General features: G+C 35.0%; 1 protein-coding gene across 1 annotated transcript in view; it reads left to right on the forward strand.

The window, feature by feature from the left end:
• The window catches only part of TNKS (tankyrase), a 219638-nt gene that overhangs the window by 143246 nt on the left and 53334 nt on the right, over nt 1-23058 (forward strand). The window contains exons 7-13 of the mRNA XM_003805333.7: nt 410-476; nt 1031-1217; nt 2605-2726; nt 4188-4279; nt 4375-4453; nt 14907-15078; nt 21176-21255. Of these exons, the coding sequence (XP_003805381.1) occupies nt 410-476; nt 1031-1217; nt 2605-2726; nt 4188-4279; nt 4375-4453; nt 14907-15078; nt 21176-21255 (799 nt within the window). The remainder of the gene's footprint in view (nt 1-409; nt 477-1030; nt 1218-2604; nt 2727-4187; nt 4280-4374; nt 4454-14906; nt 15079-21175; nt 21256-23058) is intronic.

The raw sequence follows: 23058 nt of genomic DNA on the forward strand, positions 1-23058 counted from the left end.
GATATGCAAGTTATAATAGTTTGGATATTTGATTATTTCGCTAGAAATTACCATAAAAGTGAATTAAAATGGTGGACTATTTCAGTTCACTACCAATTAACATTTATTTCTTGTAAATACTTAATATATAATGCATGCATTTGTCAATTAGCATATGATCTTCCTTTTGCCAAAATGTTCTTCTATTTGGTATTTTTTTCATTATCTTCAAGGATTATATACAAAAAACAAGATAAATACAAAAGGTGTGAACATAAGCTATGCTTTGAATTCTTTTATTATTTTATTAAATACTTTTAAATATTTTAAAATAATTGTATTGGCATTTATTGGATTTTATTTCTTAGTACGTCATGGATAAATAACTTGTTTGAAATTTAAATATTTTAATTTGCCTCTTTTCATTTAGTGGACTTGTGCCTCTTCATAATGCATGTTCATATGGACATTATGAAGTCACAGAACTGCTACTAAAGGTAAGAGAAATTCAGAATATTGAGCATCATTTACTTTTTTTTTTTCTTTAACTTGTCATGACTTTCCATACTTTTGGCCCCATGAAAGTTTGTTTAGTTCTTTGGGGTTTTTTGTTTGTTTGTTTTGAGACAGGGTCTTGCCCTGTCACCCAGGCTGGAGTGCAGTGGCACATTCACAGCTCACTGCAGCCTCAACCTCCCAAGTTCAAGTGATCCTCCCCCTCAGCCTCCCCACTAGCTGGGATTACAGGGGTGTGCCACCACGCACAGCTAATTTTTATGTTTTTTGTAGAGACGAGGTTTTGCCATGTTGCCCAGTCTTGTTTTTTTACATTTTAAGAGAATAAAATACGTTTTTAAACATATTACCATTGCCTTAAAATTTTTAAAACATTGAATTTAATTTCAGCTGCTTTTGAAAGGTGATATTAAAGAAATGAAAACACTTATTTGAAAAAGTTATAACTGAAATTTACAAAGAAATAAATGTCTTTTGAGTTTTATTTGATCCAGCAAAATGATTACTGACCTAAAATGTTTTTTTCTCAATTCAGCATGGAGCTTGTGTTAATGCCATGGATCTCTGGCAGTTTACTCCACTGCACGAGGCTGCTTCCAAGAACCGTGTAGAAGTCTGCTCTTTGTTACTTAGCCATGGCGCTGATCCTACATTAGTCAACTGCCATGGCAAAAGTGCTGTGGATATGGCTCCAACTCCGGAGCTTAGGGAGAGATTGACTTGTACGTATTTATATCCCGAAATCATTATCGCATAAATTGGAATATTTAATTTCTGTTGAGTTTTATCTACCTTAAATAATAACCTTCCATTCTTACAAGCACACTAATTCATAATCCTCATTTCTAATTGTATACTTTTCTTCATGAATTCCATGGGAATATTATATACAGACACTTTTTGTATATATTGTATTTATTCGAGCCTAGTTTTAATTCGTATGTTGAAGCTCCTTTTTTGGTTTTTTGAAGGCTAATGAGGATGAGTCAATCAGCATCCATTTCTTGGATACTTGCGATGTGGCAGGCACTAGAAATATAGCAGTGTACAAACCATTAAAAAGCTCTGAGTTTCTGGGGCTTACATTCTTGTGCTATTGATAGTGATAGGTATCTAGCATTATTGAACCCTCTTATGGGGTTACATTCTTGTGCCATTGATAGTAATAGGTATCTAGCATTATTGAACCCTCACCATTTCCCGAGCCCTGCAAGGTTGCACAATCATATTTTTATTTGTCATGTGTGTTATGACCCAAGTATAATCACTTTCCCATATTTAAGTGAGATTTTAAAAATAATTTGGTTGAGGTCATCTTCTGAATACATTACCAATATATACATGCAAATGTTTTTTAAATAAACTTTTTGTTTTAGCGTAGTTTAAGATATAAGAATATTGGATTCTCATTCATGCAATTAATTTAGATACAGGTTTTCAAAAAATCTCTCACCTGGTTATGAAAATAATAAGCTATTAATTGTTCTTTGAAAAATTTTCAAGCTCTGCATTTCTCCCATATTTTAGTCCTTTCCTTTTCTGTGTCAAGACCTAATCACCATTAATATTTTGGTAAATATTTCTGTAAATGTTTTCTATACCATTACTTATGGTGTACTTATGGTGGCAATAGTAGTAGCAAGAGTAGTGACAATACCAAAAAAAATGCATCAGCCTGTCCTTTCTTTTTTGAATTTTCATGTACCACTGTATACTTTCATGTATGTATGTAGTGTATGTAGACCTATCTCTTGTTTAAGAGCTAGAAAGTGTTACAGCATATGTGCGCACAGATTATTTAACTGGTTTCCTTTTGGTGGACATTTAGGTTTCCTGTTTCAAAATTTTGCTGCAATAAGTATCTTTATAGGTGTATCTTTATGACTCTGAGAGTGTGAAACAGTCTTATTTCAGAGCATACATACTTCACAGTTTTTCATGAATCTACATCCTCATCTTTTGCATTTTTATCATCATATTGTCACATTGCTGCTGTTGCTAAAATAGAGAAATTCATAAAATAATAATATTCCTACTTATTTATAATCATGCTGAAGATTTTTATACATTTTAAATCTTTTTTTATGTCAACCATTGTTTCATTGACAGATGAATTTAAAGGTCATTCTTTACTACAAGCAGCCAGAGAAGCAGACTTAGCTAAAGTTAAAAAAACACTCGCTCTGGAAATCATTAATTTCAAACAACCGCAGTCTCATGAAACAGCACTGGTAAGATTTTATTGTTAATCTATTCCCTGGGTCTATAATAATAACGTAAGCACAAAATATGATTTTCATTTCAGAAACCTTAAAGTAACTTTAGTATCTGAAATGCCAGGAATTTGCATTTTAATTTTGGTTGCATTGATTTTTAAACTTAGTTTGGGGGATGATTCTTTTCATGGGTGAGAGAATTGACATTTGCTCAACCTCAATTTGGAAATTATTGTACCTTTGTCTTCCCCACCTCATTATAACAAATCCACTTTTGTGGCCAGTGCTTTCATAAACTACAAGATATGATTTTTCAATAGAATTTTTTTTCTTATGTTTGCTAGATAAATACTAGATTTCCTTCTGTAGAAGATTAAAGTATATTTTTAGATATTTGCATTATCTTTTTGAGCAATTGTATTCAAAGAACTGATTATATTCATGGTAGAAAAATGGCAAGATCATGAATTTTTTGTTTGATACTATACAAATTATTCTGAAAACTATCCACGTTTTTTTCTTCAAATGCACTTTCAGAAAGATTTATTTATTTTCTTTGTCATTGACACATTAAGGCTCAGCTAGAGAGTGGTTAGTGATCACTCCTAAATTGAGAATTTAAGCATATGTGATGCCTGCATCACAGACCTTAAGTATACCTAATTAATGTTCTTACGTATATTTGACACAAAAGATCAAACCTTTGTCAGTATCTGCATAAAACAACATTAAAGGATTGACCAAACTGAAATAGGCTAACTATATATACACTTAAATACATGTCTCTCAAACTAGGGTTGAGATAGATTCAAGCTACACAGTGTTACGCTAGGAGATATTCATAGCCACAGAATAAACCTGACCCACTTTTTTGGAGTTTTCATTTTATTTAGTTGAAAGTAGTTTTTTATTTTTAAATTTTAATACGAATATAAAAATGAAGCAGAATAAAAAAGTTGTATAAATATTATGTTAAAACCTAAAATTTCTGAGAATATTTTTCTCTAAACTGCTTCAGTTATATCATTTTCTTGCTTATCCTTGGGCATATAAACGTCTCCTGTAGTGCTGGGAGTACCTCTGTAGAAGAGCTTAGAAATACTGACTTGTGTGGCTGATGGCCTAATGAAAGATAGAGTAACTTAGTTATAGATTTCTGTAGCTTTGCAGAGGCATACGTATTATGATGCTCTCCATGGAATATATAGTGAATATTTATTGATTGGCTAAGCCAAAAGAAATAAGGTCTCTCTTAATGTTTAAGAGCATAATTTCACCTTGGTTTAAACGCTTACGTTTTGTATTTCCACTATACGTAGAAAGAATATGGATCATCTCTGTGATATAAAACATATACATATGTTCTGATACTCTGAGATAACAATGTTTTAAATGGTCAGCAGATACTGTTCAATTCCAAGAGCTACTGTACATATGGAAGTGTATTTTATTAACTTGGTTTTGTTTACTTTATAGCACTGTGCTGTGGCCTCTCTGCATCCCAAACGTAAACAAGTGACAGAATTGTTACTTAGAAAAGGAGCAAATGTTAATGAAAAAAATAAAGAGTAAGTATAATTGCAGAAAGAGTTGTTCAGTTCCTAAAGAGGAAATGCAATAAAAGAGAGACAATTACCTTTTCTTTCTTTCCTCTTTTCTGTAGTTTCATGACTCCCCTGCATGTTGCAGCCGAAAGAGCCCATAATGATGTCATGGAAGTTCTGCATAAGCATGGCGCCAAGGTGAGGCACACACCTGAGCAGAGTGGCAGACTCAGCACTGAGCAGCCAGCTGCTCTTAACACTGCTTCTCTCTCTCCGATTTTCCTGAAGAAACTAATTTTATAAAGGACTATTAGTTCGTACTTAAATTCATAGATTCTCCTATAAAGCTGATTTAGATCTTGTTTCTAATAAAAATAATTACCCGTGTTTCTTGATCCTTTAATGTCACCCTTCTGTAAAGCAACGAAATATAGCTATAGTCATTTGAAATAGATTTCATCTTTACATTATTTTCAGTTAATACTGTACGGATATATTTTGATAGTGTCCATTTGAATAATAGTTTATCAGAAAATAAATTATGTTAAATGATAGCATCAGAATAGCTCTACTTATTCTAAAAAACATTTGTGGCCAGGCACAGTGGCTCACGCCTGTAATCCCAGCACTTTGGGAGGCCGAGGCAGGTGGATCACGAGGTCAGGAGATGGAGACCATCCTGGCTAAGACGGTGAAACCCCGTCTCTACTCAAAATACAAAAAATTAGCTGGGCGTGGTGGCGGGTGCCTGTAGTCCCAGCTACCCAGGAGGCTGAGGCAGGAGAATGGCATGAACCTGGGAGGCGAAGCTTGCAGTGAGCTGAGATTGCGCCACTGCACTCCAGCCTGGGCGACAGAGTGAGAATCTGTCTCAAAAAAAAAAAAAAAAAAAAAAAATTGTATGCCTTCAGATTTGTAATAATTTTCTGAACCTCTACACTAAAGAAATATGACATATTTAATAATTTTTATTGGCATTTTCTGAATGGTGTAGTCTGAAACTTTGTCAAGCACTTAAGAGAGGAAAGAAGCAAACTGGTTGTTTTTTAGGGGTGACTTGAAATTGTAGATTTTTTCATTCTCAAGAATGTATATTTCAAAGCAGTTGTAGACTCCCTATGGAGCATACAAGACGCCCTGTTGGAAAAATCCTAGCATTTCAATTTATAATACTTTTATTTAAGAATAAGGAAATTCAGATTTACCAATATTGAATACAAAGATGATGCCAGCACTCTCACTAGGTCCATGTGTCAGCCAGTGTGACTCGTGATGTCAAGGTTTCCTGAGGTAAGAGTGGGACTTGTTAGTATCGAGGGATTGACAGTGGCAAACTCACTCGTTTGTTCCCTTTCAGCATATTTTGGCATAGTGGACTTTACATGTGTCCAAATGAGTTGAATTTATGGATATTATCCTAAATGGTAGAACTTTTATAAATATCATACTTGATCAGAGGAGTGACCCTGACAAGGGACACAGGGAGTGACTCTTACATGCTTTTATAGCATAAAAAGATGGTCTGGTTATTTTGTGAAGTAGTATTTTAAGGTGTTGTCATAGTTGTGCTCTTTTTAATGAAAATAAAAGGGTTCAAAATTTGTTAATAGTTCTCTGAGGACAAATGACCATGACTTGCATGTAGATACCCTTTAAAAAGGAAACATAATCAGATCCTTAAAGGTAAAAGTTACACACTTTAGGTAAATGATAAAGTAACTGCTTTTTTTTTTTTTTTTTTTTTTTTTTTTGAGACGGAGTCTCGCTGTGTCTCCCAGGTTGGAGTGCAGTGGCGCGATCTCGGCTCACTGCAAGCTCTGCCTCCCGGGTTCACGCCATTCTCCTGCCTCAGCCTCCCAAGTAGCTGGGACTACAGGCGCCCGCCAACACGCCCGGCTAATTTTTTGTAATTTTAGTAGAAACGGGGTTTCACCGTGTTAGCCAAGATGGTCTCGATCTCCTGACCTCGTGATCCGCCCGTCTCGGCCTCCCAAAGTGCTAGGATTACAGGCGTGAGCCACCGCGCCCGGCCAAAGTAACTGCTTTTTTAAAAGAAACTTTAAAAAATGAAGAGAACGTTTTGAACATAGATTTTTAGAAAATGTTCACTTCTCTGTGATTTTGCTGAAAAATGATATAAGTGAATCACCCAGCCGTCATATCTACGTAATTTAAACACATAAAAACAGAATTTTCTAACCTGTTCAAAAGCCTTCCTTAATTTGGTTTTAGGGTAGATTTTGAATCTATTCAAAACATTGTAATGCAGCACTTCCTAATAACTTTGCAAGAACATCAGTAAAGATGGAATTTTACTACAGAATTTCAATGAAAACCTTAGCATAATTAGTAAATTACATTAAAATTAGGCATTCTGATTGAGTAGGCATAGTTAACAATGCATTTATTTCATTGGCTCCATGTATCTGTATGAAATCTTTGCAACTAATATAGCCTTTCAAACTAATTATCAAAAATGAACTTAGAGCCACGTGTAGTGGCCCGTAATCCCAGAGCTTTAGGAGGTAAAGGCAGAAGGATTGCTTGAGGTCAGGAGTTCGACACCAGCCTGGGCAACACAGCAAGACACTATCTCTACAAAAAATTTAAAAATTAGCCAGTTGTGGTGGTGTGCACCTATAGTCCTAGCGACTCGGGTGGCTGAGGCAGGAAGATCACTTGATCCCTGGAGTTTGAGGCTGCAGTGAGGTATGATCATACCACTGTACTGCAGCCTGGGCAACAGAGCAAGACTCTGTCTCTAAAGAAAAATGAAATGAACCTAAAATTAAACCCTCAAATTCCTAATATCACAATTTTTATAAGTTTTTTAAAATGTTTAAACTACAGTCAATGGATATTTTCTAGCATAAGTAATTAAAATATGTTTTGGACTGCCACCATAGCCTATGCCTTAATCCCAGCACTTTGGGAGACTGAGGTGGGAGGATCGCTTGAACCCAGGATTTTGAGATCAGCTGGGCAACATAGGCCAACCCCGTCTCTACAAATAATAAAAAAAATTAGCCAAATATGGTGGTGCATTCCTGTAGTCCCAGCTACTCGGGAGGCTGAGGTGGGAAAATCACTTGAGCCCAAGAGGTCGAGGCTGCAGTGAGCTGTAATCATGCCACTACACTGTAGCCTGGGTGACAGAGCAGTACTCTATCTCAGAAAATAATAATCATGAAATCTTTTTAAATTTTTAATTATTTCATCTCTTTCTCATCCTTCATAAATTCTCTTTGTATAAGTTTTATAATAGTATAGCACTTCTTGGTTATAATTTACAAAGAAATTCATATATATATATTAAGTGTTCTCAAAACTTTTCTACCTGGAGGGTGTGTGATTTAAAAATTTGGATATCACTGCTTTAAAATGGCACTTTATGTTTTTAATTTATGAAATGAAGACAAAGTGGAATAAAAGGGAACAGAGTTCTACAGATGTATTACCTATTTTGTAGGTACAACTACTGCATTATTATATAAGTAGCATCTTGTTGCTCTTTCAAGCAGAAAACACTAAGCTAAGTGACATTTTTGCTACACTTACGAGCTTTGTACATTTATCATTGACCTGTTTTTGCAAATATCTAATGACATTTATAATGCTCTTGAAAAATTAGGAATAATGCCCTTCATTTTGGGAAAATAGTATCTATTTATTGTCTCCCATCAGGCATTTTAGTTTATAAAGTTTCAATGAAAAATAACATTATGACTTGTTCTAGTCAGTCTTTCTCTAGGTCTGTGGTTCTCACTCTTTATTTGCCTTTCATGTGCACAATACATTTTCATCAGTAACATCTTAGTTCATTACTAGCCCTGTCAATGATGTAGAAGAACTTCTAGACTTTTGTGTTCACCCTAGTCTTTCCACTATAGTTCATCTACATTGATAACGCTTGCTAGTAGGCACTTAAAAAAGAGGAGAGTTATATTTAATCAGAGTTATGAACCCATAGATATCAATTGCTATCAGTAGATATCAAATGCCATAGCAACTCCTATTTACCCCATCCCAAGGCAGGATGCTGTTCCTCATGGTTGGTGTATCTGGTGATTAATGTGTTGTAAAAAACTCCCAGTAAGAAACTCACTTAGCTATTGTTGGGCTCCCATTTTTGCTTGCGTAGTATTTCTTTCTGAGGAACTCATGGTTTCTGTATGATTTTTAGGCAACTCACGGTTTCCATTTGATTCTGAACACACCTTCTGAACAAGCAGCACCAGTTTTTAATTAGGATTCAGCCCTCTTCCACTGCTTCTAGCACCCTGCTGCCTTCACCTACTCTTGATGAGTCAATTTCTCAGGCAAAGGCAGAAGAATTTGGGATGAAGACCTAAGTATCATTAAGTAATTTGCCTTACTTTGACAGAACTTAGTGATATTTTTATAAGTCAAAACATTCTTTTGCCCAAAGCCGGGTAATACATACAAACTTGAGGTTTGCTGTTAATGTTAAACTAAATGTACGCCATATATAACCTAGACAGGCATGCTTTTGAGTTTAGAATCCTCCACTTTCTAGATTTGTGACCTTGGGCTAAATTTCCCTGAGTCTCAGTTGACTAATCAGTGATATGTGAAGCAACCGCCCTACAGGCTTTTTTTAAATCAAATGAGCATATGTATATAAATATGTAGTATAGTGCTTAACACACAGATAATGTTTTGGTTCTTTGTGAATATGAGCATTTTTTTCCCACATTTGTCTTTTCAAACATGTATATACTATGTATTTCCCTTTAATTATCTAAATTTTATAAGACACATATCTAATCCCTTTATAATTGGGTTTCATCCACTAACTCCATAAATATTGGCATGCAAAATAATCAAGACTGTAGTAGATACTGTGGGAAATACCAGTTTGAAAGTTAATGCAGTTACCAAACTTGACCTCAGTCCTGAATCAATTTAGCAGCATTAGTAATGAAGAAGGAAGAGGAAGATAAAAGCCACTTATGAAGGAGGAATTATATTACCTGGAAATGAATTGGGTGTTAGAGTGGACTTAGAGAATGGTGGTGCAATTAATGGAAGTAAGAAAGCTACAGAGAAACACTGGTTTCCTACGCCTTGATAATGATTTTCTACTTGAAGTTGATATTACAGAAAGACATTTAATAAAACCAGCAGTTGGAAAGACAGCATCAGAGTATAAAAGAGTTTAAGATTAGAAAGATCTACTGAGAATTCACATAGTGATTCTACATTTTAGGAGCGAGTACGGTCCCTGGTAGAGAAAGCATGGAAAGAAGGGAGTTAAGGAAAGATCCTTCGAGGATTGCCCATGTTTATAGAGCGGTGGTGGGAAGAGAAAGCTGGAAGTTCTATCACAGTGTCTACAGAGTACAGGAGGTGTATGAAGAAGGAGCAGGTGACCAGTGCCACTGAGAGAAATCAAGGCAGACTGGGGCATTACTTAGACCGTTTTCATATGAGGGCTTTGGTAGCTTTTGAAGGAGAAATTCTAAGGAGATAGAAGCAGAGATAAATCTCAGTTAGGGTCTTGGCAATAAATGGCACACTTAAAATGGGTAATTTGATGAAAGTTTAATAAAGGAATTGTATAGAAACGTGGGCAAGGTTCAAGGAAAGTAGCAAGGAATGAGGTTGTTCTAGCAGCAAAGGGGGAGGTATGATCATCTCTGGTCTGAAGGGACAAGGGAAAGGAGAGGTTCTTGGCGCTGGAAGATGGTAGCTGTATGGAAAAGGCCACCTGGTACCACCTGTAGCCTTTGATCAAAGGATGTATCTAACCTTACTCTTCATTGTCCTGCTGTCCTCTGTCTCCTCCCAGTACCCCCCATCTCCTCCCAGTGCCCGTGACCAAATTCAACAAAACAGTGAAGACCAAAAGAGTCTGTTGATGTGGTTCATACAAGTGATTTTCTCAGGACCCAGAGCAAGGTGGAGGATGGCTGTGGCTCTAGAGGGGAATAAGGGCAATATTCAGCAAAAGATTAGAAAACAAATTGCTAGTAAGGAGAGTTACAAGAACATTGGAGCATTACCCAATTCATTTGAAAAATCCTCATTTACTAGGAGTAAACTTTTGTACCTTAAAAAAAAATCAATAATTTATTATCCCCTGCTTTTTGGGAGTACTATAAAGTCTAAATAGGAAAGACATGAAGACTTTATCCTTCATGTGGCAATTTTTTCTTTATTATGGTTAGTCTGCCCTGGCATTCTGCATTCTATCAGTAATGAATTGTCTGCTCTCATTATTAAGAAAACTTACGCCCCAACTGCATATGGTATTCAAGAAGTTTAATTCATAAATGCATTTCTTCATATATAAAGCATAGCTATTTTGTCATTATGTGCATCTGTTAAATACGTGAAACATGAAGGAATTTTTTGACAGTTCATATTCATATGTCTTAATTTGACAGATTTATTTACATTGTGTTTAAGAAGATATTGTGACATAATAATTGACATTTAATAGGCTTATTTCTCACATTTAGAAGCGATCACGAGGCTTTGCTCACTTGGGGAAATGTGTCAGCCCATTATAAGAGTTTTATTAATGCTTTTCTAGAGGTAGATTGATAAGTAGATTGTTAGCGCAAAGATGTTAAAGTACTTTTAAAGATACTATAGCTCTAAAGTATCTTTTACAGTGCAAATAATATCTGAGGTTTGATCATACCAAAATAAAGTCCAAAGGGGCAAGTGTCCCAGAGACATTTTAGTTCTCAGTAACAAACCAACTCAATCTAGATTAAACACAAATGGAAATATATTTTATACTAATATAAATGTATATTAATACAAATGTGTTTATTACTTCTGTGAGAAACTCGTATGGTTATCTCCCAGAAATATGTGTAAGAATTGTAGCTGAGATTCACAAAAGACCAGAACGAGGAATTTAGAAACTATCAGGTACTTTGGCTGCCATTCTCTATGTCTCTCCCTCCCTGCTTCCCTCTTTCCCCTCTTCTGTGTCTCTGTCGCTCCCTGTCTCTCTCTCTTTCTCTTTCTGTGAGGTTGCATGGTTTCTTTTCTCTGCCAGTGTTTGTTCATCTGCTTCATTCTTCTTTCTGCAGACTGGATTTTTCTGTATTATTTCTCTATGGCCTAAATGTGGTCTTTTACAACCCATACTTTATGTGTCCTTGGCTTAGAAGTATACCACCTGCAGCTGATAGGGTCTGTCCCGTCTCGGGGATGAAAAAGGGAGAATTATAAATAAGACTCGCTTGTTGAGTACGAGCATTCATTGGATTGGCACCCTCTAGTCTATAATCAGTTTTGCTCAGTTTGTTATTTCTTAAGGCACGTGAGCAAGATTAGTACCCCTTGAAACCACCAAAGATAATCTGTGGTATTATTTTATATATATATATATATATAAATCTTTTCAGGGAATTTGATTGTTTCTTTTAAATTTCCACACGAATCTTTACAGATAGCACACTCAAGTTCAGCTAGCAAATAGAAATCCAGTTCCATACTCTGTAGTGAGTTCACAACACATTAAAGGATTAAAAAACATTTCAAGTAAAATATTGATTACTATGTCAGTATTCTATTGAAAAATTGTGTTCATTTGTCTGTTTCATTCCTCATAGGAAGTGCTTTAACTATGCATACCACCAAGGATAATGATGAATACTTGTAAAACACCTGTAAAAACATTAGAATCAATTTAAATTATATTTTGATTACAGATAAAGCAAATTCATTTTCAATATTAAGCAATTCTATAAACACTGGCATTTACCCTTCTCCCTCAATTTCCAGGGAAAGAGGAATGCATTTTGGTTAGATAGAGAACATTTTAGTAGTTCCTAATGTTTGTTCAATATACAGAACAGTATGTCAAAAGTAGTATTTTTTATCACCAGAATTTATTAGTTTGTTGCTCTTGTGAGTCATTCACTTACCAACCATTTTCAAATATCTATTTATACAAGGCATGGTACTTACTGCTAAGAGGATGTATAAACTTTGAATTTGATCAAGATCCTTCTCTTAAGGAACTTAAAATCTAATTGTCTAACACAGTCTACTTGACTACTATATGAACTGGAAAGTAGTATGTATAATAAGAGAAGTATAGATCGATTTATATTCAGAGGAATAAACAGTTATTTGTGTTGGTGATGGCAGCCTGGGGAAGAGATTGGAGAAATCTCATGAAGAAAATAGAATTTCAGCTAGGAATGTTCAGGAATCAAATATATAGATATATATAGGCAAAATAAAAACAATACATTTTCAGTAAGGACTGAAAATCAGGGAAATAAAGGGGTTTGTTTATTAAACAGTCAGAAGTTATGATTAGTTAGTCCAAAAGGTACAGAAAATGGAAACAATGAAAAGCAAGATCTTTGTATTCTCAATTGGAGAGTTTAAACTTTGTTCTCATAATACTTGGAGAACCTATCATTTGTTCTTCTATCATAGATATATTAATGCCTGTTAATTTTTTTAATTGTTGACTTTCAATTTGTTATGGTTTGAGAAAAAAAATGCAGTGTCACTCTAGCTAAAGAATACAGACTGTTTTCAACTCTCGGCTTACTTGAAATCAGCTTTTAGGTTGAGGCAAACACATGTTCACAGTTAAAGGTGTTAAGTACAGATGCCACAGAACAGTTTGTGATTAATTACCAAATGAGTGATGTAGACAATGATAGCTTTAAGTTTAGGAGAAGTGGCCTCAGGATTAGCTGTCTGAGACTAGGCTGTTCACACTGAGTAGAATATTGAAGGATTCCCCTCAGCCATTTCCTTGTGGTCTGCTTGCTGGTTTCCAGAACTGTTTTGGCATTTTTTGAATCATAATTTCATGTCCTAAATATTTCGGGCCAAGTGTCATTGTGATTTTATATAGTTTTACTGAGTTATTCATCTTCTGTAAAGTCATTTTTGCTACTCAGATAGAAATGAAAATATGTACACTAAGGTTGCAATCTCTAGATACAAGGAAAAGTGGGAATATGTTTTACCTCTAAAACTGCCAGACATCTATTATTCTGACTCCTGAATGGATAGGTCAAGCCAGTCTTAAGCATTTAATTACCACAGTTGAGGGGTAACATTAAATGTAGCAGTCTCTTTATTTGAGACAGTTTCTGTAACCTGGTGAAAATAATCACTTTAGTGCTGAATGTTAAGTGTTTTTTAGTGACATCAAATCATGTTCCCATGCTTCAACAAGTTGGATTGGGAGTTCCCATTACTATAATAGAATAAGTTAGTATGTTTCTTACCCAGTTTCCAGAAAAATGTTAATGATTAGAATGTTCACAATTTTAGATTTTTCTTTTGTGCTGAAGAAGTAACAAAGAAATCAAAATTCAAGTTAGTTTGGTAGCTTGTGTTATCCATTGATACATGCTAATGGCTGTGCTTTTTTGTTGGTATGTGTCAGCAGTCATTTTTCTTCTGGCAAATGTGATAGAGTTAAACATGTTAGTATTTCATGGGAGTTTTGTGAAAGACCATCAAGAATTTGTATGAACCCTTTCTTGAGTAAGTACAACAGCCTTACTGGTAATGATAAAAGACTGGCGACAGGGAGACCAGTTGTCTTTTATCCTTTCTTTTCTTAATCTTGTATTTAGTGGGTGTACACAAATATTTTCAATAATCAACCAGCATATAATTGAGAATTTACTGTGTACCTTTAGCAGGAGCTTTCTAGAGGACCCAGAAAGTCTATGTGTAACATGCACTCATATTCTCAATAACCTTAGTTTAACTCAATAAACAAAAATTACCCCAGTATTATATTTTATAAGACAGTTAAGTGCTAAATTGACATAGATGTTCAGAAAAGGAGTAATCAAAGTCTTCAAGAAATCAAGGAAGACTTCTTGGAGATGAGGAGACTTACACTGGATCTCAGGAGCCATAAAGGCAGAAAGAAGGGTTTCTCTGAAAAGAGCAGCAAGCACAATGAACGTGGACTTGGGTCTGACTGGAGTAGAGGGTGCTGATTGGGATCTGCTGGAAGATAAGATGAGTCAGGTTTGACCAGATTAAGAACATGATCCCAGTGTTTCACATTGTCTTAAGCAGTCTCACAACTAGCTAAATGATTCTTCTTCCTGTGTATAACTCTTCAAAGCTTTAAAAAGGAATGTTTGAATCCTCAAATCTTTTTTTTTTTGCTTAAATATGCTTGTAATTCAATTAAGATATTATAATTAGCTATATTACCTAAATTAGAAAAGAAATATAATCAACTACTTTGACAGTCTTTGCTTACATATGCTGTTGTCTTTATATTCTGGGGAAAAGTTTGGTAAAAATCCATTCATTCAGAAGAATTTGGTGAGCATCTTCATTGTGGCAAGCAGTAAATACCAGACCAGAGTTGCTGCCTCCATAGACCAGTCTAGTCGTCGAAGGGAGTAGCAGAAATGGGAAATGGTCAGGAAAATGGTCATTCCGGGAAGAGAGGGTATGTTGTAATTTTCAGTAAGGTGATCAGAGAAGGGTAACTAAAAAGAAGATAGTTCTTCAGAATCAGTGAGCAAAAGTTTATAATGAATATCTATGAGACTTTTTAAAAGCTTTGAAAGTTGATTTTTTTTCATAAGAATGTATTTTCTAAGGTATAAAAGGAAACTAAACTAGATGCTTAATTCCTTGTGCCCACCTAATGATTTTTCAGATGAATGCACTGGACACCCTTGGTCAGACTGCTTTGCATAGAGCCGCCCTAGCAGGCCACCTGCAGACCTGCCGCCTCCTGCTGAGTTACGGCTCTGACCCCTCCATCATCTCCTTACAAGGCTTCACAGCAGCACAGATGGGCAATGAAGCAGTGCAGCAGATTCTGAGTGGTGAGTTAAAATAGACCAACAGGGCATTTTATGTTTTCTCTTCCATCCCTGCTGAAATACACAGACAAACTTTGCAGTGTTTACTTTGCCTGAAGTTTTTCTCGTGCCTTTTCTTGCAATTTAGCCTGTGGACTTCCCCATCTCCCTTTTTTGGTAGGGTAAGGTAGGTGTCATGGGAAGGAAGCAGATACAGCTTTTAATTTTTTTAGCTTTAAGTTGAAAACCTGACTCATGAGTGTTCTGAACAAAGGTGACTTAAAACTCATATAAACAGTGTGGAATTATGGTAGCTATAAAATCTATCAAATAGAGAAAATTATAAATCATTCATATGGTAATGACATTTAATTAATTGTTCCTACCTGTGTAAAATTCTGACATGCTTTTAAAATTCTTAACTTCACTGCATTATTATAAAATTATCTTGTCTTTTTCTGGCTTAAATATAATTATAGGCCGGGCACAGTGGCTCACGCCTGTAATCCCAGTACTTTGGGGTGCCGAGGCAGGCAGATCACGAGGACAGGAGATCGAGACCATCTTGGCCAACATGGTGAAACCCTGTCTCTCTTAAAAATACAAAAATTAGCTGGGCGGGGTGGCGCATGCCTGTAGCCCCAGCTACTTGGGAGGCTGAGGCAAGGAGAATTGCTTGAACGCGGGAGGCGGAGGTTGCAGTGAGCCAAGATCACGCCACTGCACTCCAGCCTGGAGACAGAGTGAAACTCTGTCTCAAAAATAAATAAATAAATAATATATATATATATATATAAAATTATAAAATTTTGCTGAATGTTTCATCGTCTGCCTGGTATAGTGTTAGATATTTTAAATATAAACTGATAAGAAAATAGATAGTGGCTTCCTAAGTCCCAAAACTAGAGGAAGTAATGCAGTCTACCTACTGACAAAATGAACTAGAATCAAAAGTTTAGCATAATTAACCTCTTTCCTAACCTTTTAATTTTGTCTGTGGATTATATCTGCTATGGAATGAAATGACAAACCAGAAGAGTAAAATGTAGAAGGCTATAGACTAGGAGTCAGAAGTCCTGGTTACTTTTTTCTACCTACAGTCTGGTAGTTCTTAACTCTATCAGGTACAGTGCCCGCTTTTTATAAAGAATGTCTTATGACATCTCCTTATGACATTTCAGAAGTGAAATTCATAGATAATATGACCTAACTGTATAGGTACCTTCCCAAAAATCTATATAAAACGCCCTAACTAGGTCGGGCATGGTGGCTGACGCCTGTAATCCCAGCACTTTGGGAGGCCGAGGTGGGCGGATCACGAGGTCAGGAGTTCCAGACCACCTTGGCCAACATGGTGAAACCCGCATCTCTACTAAATGTTAAAAAATTAGCCGGGTGTGGTGGTGCGTGCCTGTAATTCCAGCTACTCGGGAGCCTGAGGCAGGAGAATCACTGGAACCTAGGAGACGGAGGTTGCAGTGAGCCAAGATCGCGCCACTGCACTCCATCCAGCCTGGGTGACAGAGCGAGACTCCATCTCAACAAAAAAAAAAAAAAAAAAAAGAAAAAAATGCCCTAACTATAATATAAAGGGAAAATAGCAATAAGTTACAATAAAATAATTTATAGTTCTTATGTAAATAGATTGGACACGACTATATTAGAAGACAAAACATGACCCCACAGATTTCTAAAGGGACCCCAAGAAATACAGCCCAGTTGAGAATCACTGCTATATGATGCAACAGGGACCCTTCCAGGGCTTGTAGAGATTATGATATGTGTATATTGTGATAGGAAGATCAGAGCTAAATAGCATAATAAAACTAATTGTGCAACATTGTGAAAACTATTGATGAGGATTTATTTTCCTCATGCTAGGTCATTCGTAGATAGTGATCATTCTACTTCAGCCTTAATGGTGATCTTGAGACGGGAAGATTTAGAAGGAAATCTATCTAGCATGTCTTCACTATCAACATGAGTAAGATCCAGCTGAACAAATGAAATTTCCTATATAAATTTCAAGCTTGAACTCAAAAAAAAAAAAAAAAAAAGACTTTGACTTCCTGTTTTTATGGAGTGATAGAACATTTGCTTAAAGGAGATATTACTCCTTGCCTAGGAAATATTTCTTCCCTCTCAGTAAATTCTAGTGATTTCTAAAAGTTGTGATTTTTGTTAAAATTTCTAAATTTTCTCATTTTACTGAGAATCACTTAGTACCGAATTTTAAGTTAGTTTCTGTATGTTTTAACCATAAGTCAGGCAAACACATAGCTTTGCCTCAAATTATGTGCATAGCTTTTAGAGGTAATTAACAAAATGGAGAAGAAAGTATTGAATGAATCAAGCATATCAGATCCATATAATACTTTTAAAATGTCTTCTTACTGAATGCAGTTAGAATATATGAGTTCTGGCAAAAGATAAAACGAAATACTGAATACAAATGAAATATTTTTCTTCGATTATTTTGATAAATCTCCTTTAAAATTGATTTTTGAAATAAGACATTATATAGGTAATTAAATGCTTAATTTAGAACATGCAGAACTTTTTAGTTTAATTCTTTATTGATCTGGAAAGCTAATACAAATAAAAAATATATATAGGAAAATTTTGCCCTCCAAAAGGTTTTTTTTTTTGTAATGGGAATTGTTTCTTATTTGAAATAGGATATAAGTTTTTAAACTACTATTTTTACCAGGAATTTGTATGTCTCTGTAGACTATGGACCATGCATTAGCTGAACTTTTTAGTTCTTTATTAACCCAATATCAGGTTATATCTATAATGACTTCTGAAAGAATATATTAATATCAGTCAAATAAGATGTATAGTAATTTGTTTTGTTCTGGATAACATTTTATAAGATTCATTTAAATACACTTGTTAATACTGGGTTTGAGATCTACTTTAGAAACCTGCACTTTCAACTCCCAAGTCTGTAGTTGCCAGAAGTTTACATTAATAAAGTTTTCATTATAAACTGCTGGCAATATTTATGTCAAAACTAACATCAATGTAAAGAAAACAAGATAAGCAGCTTTTTATGAATTAGCACTTTAAAACATTATTTCCAAAGATTTGATTTCTTTCTCTAGACTTGCTCTTTCCAATATGGTAGCCACTAGCTACATCTGGCTACATTTAAACTAATTAAAATTAAATAAAATGGAAAATCTTTCCATTAGTTACACTAGCCACATTTCAGGTATTCAGTAGTCACACATGGCTAATGGCTACCATTATAGCATGAATAACACTATTTCTAGCACCACAGACAGTTCTTTTGGTCATTTCTTTTAAGTTCGATCTTGACCTGAATTCTTGCGATTGTATAACCCAGTGTGGGATAAGCATTACTTTCATCTACACAGGTAAAGATTAGGCTTATGATAGCTAAATTAAACATTGAAACGCCATTTACAGTGGCACATTGAAATAAGCCGTTAGGACCTGTTGCCAGTCCAATAGTCTAATATTGATCAAACTACTAAGTCTATAAAAGATGTTTTTAAAAATAGGCTGCTTCCAAGCGTTTCTAACTTTTTAAAAACTCTAATGAGCCAGAATAAGGTTGGAGACAAAATAAGAAGCTCATCTTTAATCTTTGATTCTAGGTGACTATAATTTCATGTTCTACAGGCTGAGTGTGGTTGCTCACGCCTATAATCCCTGCACTTTGGGAGGCAACGGTGGGAGGATTGCTCGAGCTCAGGAGTTCAAGACCAGCTTGGGCAACATGGCGAAACCCTGTATCTACTTAAAAATTTTTAAAAATTAGCCGGGTATGGTGGTGCATGCCTGTGGTCCCAACTACTCAGGAGGCTAAGACAAGAGGATCGCTTGAGCCCAGGATTTCAAGACCAGCCAGGGCAACATAGTGAGACCCCGTCTCTAAAAAGAAAGAACTAAACAAATAAATAAATTTCATGTTATACAAACCTAGCATACTTACAAAGAATTTTACTAATATAGTACTTTGCATACAAGCTACTCTTTCACTCATGTTCCTTTTTTAATTTCATTTTTTATATCTCTTTTAATTGTGCATCACTTTATACAAAGTTCCTGGGCTGTATGTAAGTCATTTCAGTTAATACATTTTTCGCATTATTTCTAAAAACAAGTCTATCCTAGGCCTTATTCAAGATTTGTAATAGGTGCAGGTCTCTACAATCTATATAGTAATTAACCAATATTTTAAACATCTTTACTTTCTCCTCTTTAACCAGGGCTAATAATTCTTTTCTCATAGTTCCAGAAGCATTCTTATATTTGCTTAAGACTTTTTGCTTGATTGGAAAATTATACTCTTTAGTAGACAGTCTGCATCAAGATATGTGTTCCAATTTCAAATAGTTCTTAGATTTCAAAAATTTTGCCATATTAAATGTATCCTTAAAGTGCTGTCATCGAAAAATACTCAGTTATAACTCTATATACATAAACAATTGTCTCTTTATTTTGTTGAAATGAAAAACTAAAAATATTACCTGTAGATATTGAAAGGATATATCAGTGAATTTTGTCAAATCCAGAATCACTGTCATAGAGACATAATATACACACAGCATCTTACCTATAAATGCGGTAGTGTATGTGCACACTTATAATGGAGACTAATGAGACAATGAAAGAACAGAATAAGAGCAGCCAAAAAAAGAGCTAAGATTTGACAGACTCATTGACCCCAATACATAGCGGAAATCCATCCAGCAAATGCTTTTGGAATGCTCTCTGTGTGAAAAGGAATATAAAGATGAGCAAGATCTGGTTCCTTTCCTCAACAGTTCTACAAACTAAAATGTAATATAACTCTTAAGAATAATAATTCAAAGATTTACTTTGTTATATGAAACACTCTCTTTTTTCCTCCCTTAATCTCAGCATTTTACCTGCTATTATGATCAAATAAGTAGTTTATCTTTTACTGAAGAATTGTCATAACTTATTCTGTAAAAGCCACTCTCTCCTGAAATCTACAACCTCTTCATAGCATCACTTGATCCTCCCACTTGGACATTGGGCTCAAAAAAGATGTCTCTGATCATAAGATAATGCAATCTTAGATCTGAAAGATTTTCAGCACTCACTTTATAAGGGCAAAAACTAAACTGTTACATGAGTTGTCCAAAGTTGTAGATTATAGAGCCCAGTCTAAAATGTAGGCCTGCTGGAGATCCATCCTTTTGTGTTAACATATGTGTGCTCATTCGAAAAGCCACACTTCACGTACATAAACATACTTTTGGTTGACATATTATAAATTGTTTTCTTTAAAAACTTATTTTATTTGGGTCAATGTGAAATGAATTTTCAGTTTATTTACATTGGATTAATCAAAATAATAACTCATTTGTTAGCCTCTAGACCTAACAGCCCAATTTAATTATATTCTGTTTCGCATTGCTATCATACCTCCAATTATACAAACATTGAAAGTTGCATTTTCCTAAAGCCATTCAATAAATGTGAATTAAACAAATGTCTGTATTTAGTAGCCCTTTTCTGTTCACTGATTGTACTTCACAAGATGATTCTGATTTCAAAACTAGTACATTGAGACTAAAAGAAAAATCAAGGCTGGGCGCAGTGGCTCACATCGGTAATCCCAGCACTTTGGGAGGCTGAAGCAGGAGGATCACTTGAGCCCAGGAGTTTGTGACCAACCTGGGCAACATGGTGAAACCCCATCTCTGCAAAATATACAAAAATTAGCTGGGCGTGGTGGTGTACACCTGTGGTCTCAGCTACTCGGGGCTGAGGTGGGGAGGATTGCTTGATCCTGGAAGGTTGAGGCTACAGTGAACTGTGATCACGCCACTGCACGGCAGCCTTGGTGACAGAGCAACTGTCTCAAAAAAAAAAAAATACATATGTACATACATAAAAAAATTAAACATTAAGTACTGAAAGTTGTGTGGCTTCCCTAGGTTTGTATAACAAATCTATGGCAAAGTTTTGCTACAACATTTAGTAAAACCAAACTAAATAATTTTTCCTCCTGAACTACTTTGCAATCCCTCAAGAACCATTTTTGTTTCCAAAATCAATGCAGTTGGAATATATGAGTTTGGATATATATATGAGTTCTTTCCTTCCTTTTATGCAGAGAGTACACCTATACGTACTTCTGATGTTGATTATCGACTCTTAGAGGCATCTAAAGCTGGAGACTTGGAAACTGTGAAGGTAAGTCAGTGCCCTTAATATCTGGAATAGCACTGTTGAACTTTGCTAACCAATTCATTTTTAAGCTTCTAAGTATATCTACTCAAATACAAACAGTAAAAAGGTTGAACAGAGTCATGGGCAGGAAAAATCTGTACTACTATTAAGGAATTCCCAGTATGTGCCTTGTATTTATGAAACCATTTGTATATATATGTGTGTGTATGTATATAGATAGATAGATAGATGGATATATACATACACACACACACACATATACATGGTTTTTAGTAATTTTTCTTCAGGTTACATGAAAGCTCTTTTAATTTCACTTACATTAATTACAGTGTTACTATTTTTGGCTGCATTCACAAAATGTATAAACTAGATCGAGCCCAGACATTAGCAGGATGACATTTGAAACAATATTTCTTGATCTTTTCTCAGAGGTTCACACATTTATTCTAGGAAAGCTTTCCTGTGATCCCTCAACAGTGGAATTATTCATATGCAGAAGATAGATTTTTTCCCTGTGTAGCTCTACTTGCTTCAAAAATTTTATCAGTCTGTATTTGTGGTACAGAAACAATGATTGTAGTTTTATTTTTTTTCAAATATAGTCATATTCTAATACTAAGTATGCTTTTTTAAAACACACATTTCCCATCTATAATCATTCACTTAGGGATGAAGTTAGCAAAAGTTTTTTGTTTGGAGGTTGGTCTTCTGGGGTTTGTTTTTTGTTGTTTTTTACGAGACAAGGTCTTGCTGTTTTGCCCAGGCAGGCCTCAAACTCCTGGGGCTCAAGCACTCCTCTTGCCTTCCCCTGCCTACTATCAAAGTAGCTGAGACTACAGGCGTGCACCACTGCACCCAACTTTGCCTTTATTATTTTTATAGAAAAGTTAATAGCAAATTTGCTATTGACACTCAGTACTTTTTACGACGTACTGTCAACTTTGTCACCTCTTCTTAAGCAAACTTTTTGCGATTTTTAGCAAACTAATTTTAGCATTCTTGATAACATATACTGGTTGAAAGTGACGGTAAACACGTTTTAAGCTCTGTTGCCTAGAAATTTTATTTTTGTTTTAATATGTGGGCACTTCCAGGATCACTTCCAACTTACGATAGCATCTAAGTTATTTAAAGAATAATAGTAAATTTTAGTTGTGATAGCCACTAGGGAGAAATTTTTATGTTGTCTTAAATCTAAAACTGTACATTTTTTCTTAAAAATGCTTCGTCACTTGAAATGTATTCTAATAAAAGAAAATTCTTAAATATAAAACGATTAGGCTTCCTTTCAGAGCATGATCATCTCAGTGCTGGAATTGCTATATGTGCTTATTATAATTAATACATACTTTATTTTTAAAGCATACAGTTTTAAATTCCATGTGTTTTGTATACGATAAGCAGATGTATACTACAGCTTTTAGGTTTCTTAAACAATCCATTCACAGTGAAGGCCTAATTTATTTTGATCTGTGGAATGGAAGTAGCAAAAGAAAACAAAGCAGCACAAATTGAGTGAGAATTAGGCCTGGTAAATTTCTTCCCCAAGAGACTTTAGAAAGTAGTAGAATTGAGGTTTTAGAAGAAAAGGCTGCCTGTTTAATAAAGCATTTGAAATTGTGAAAAGTAAGTAGGAAGGATGTAAAATTGCTTTGCCATTCGAAAGAAAACTGAAACAGAATAAAGAATTTCTAAATCTTAAAAATCAAATATTTAATAAGCAGGATGGGCTTCTATTTCTGTAGCCTCACAAAATGAGTTGTGTTTCATTCCCTACCTGTTCCTATTTTGTCCATATTCTGACAA

This window comes from Pan paniscus, chromosome 7 (assembly GCF_029289425.2).
Source record: "Pan paniscus chromosome 7, NHGRI_mPanPan1-v2.0_pri, whole genome shotgun sequence".
NCBI classification, from domain to species: domain Eukaryota; kingdom Metazoa; phylum Chordata; class Mammalia; order Primates; family Hominidae; genus Pan; species Pan paniscus.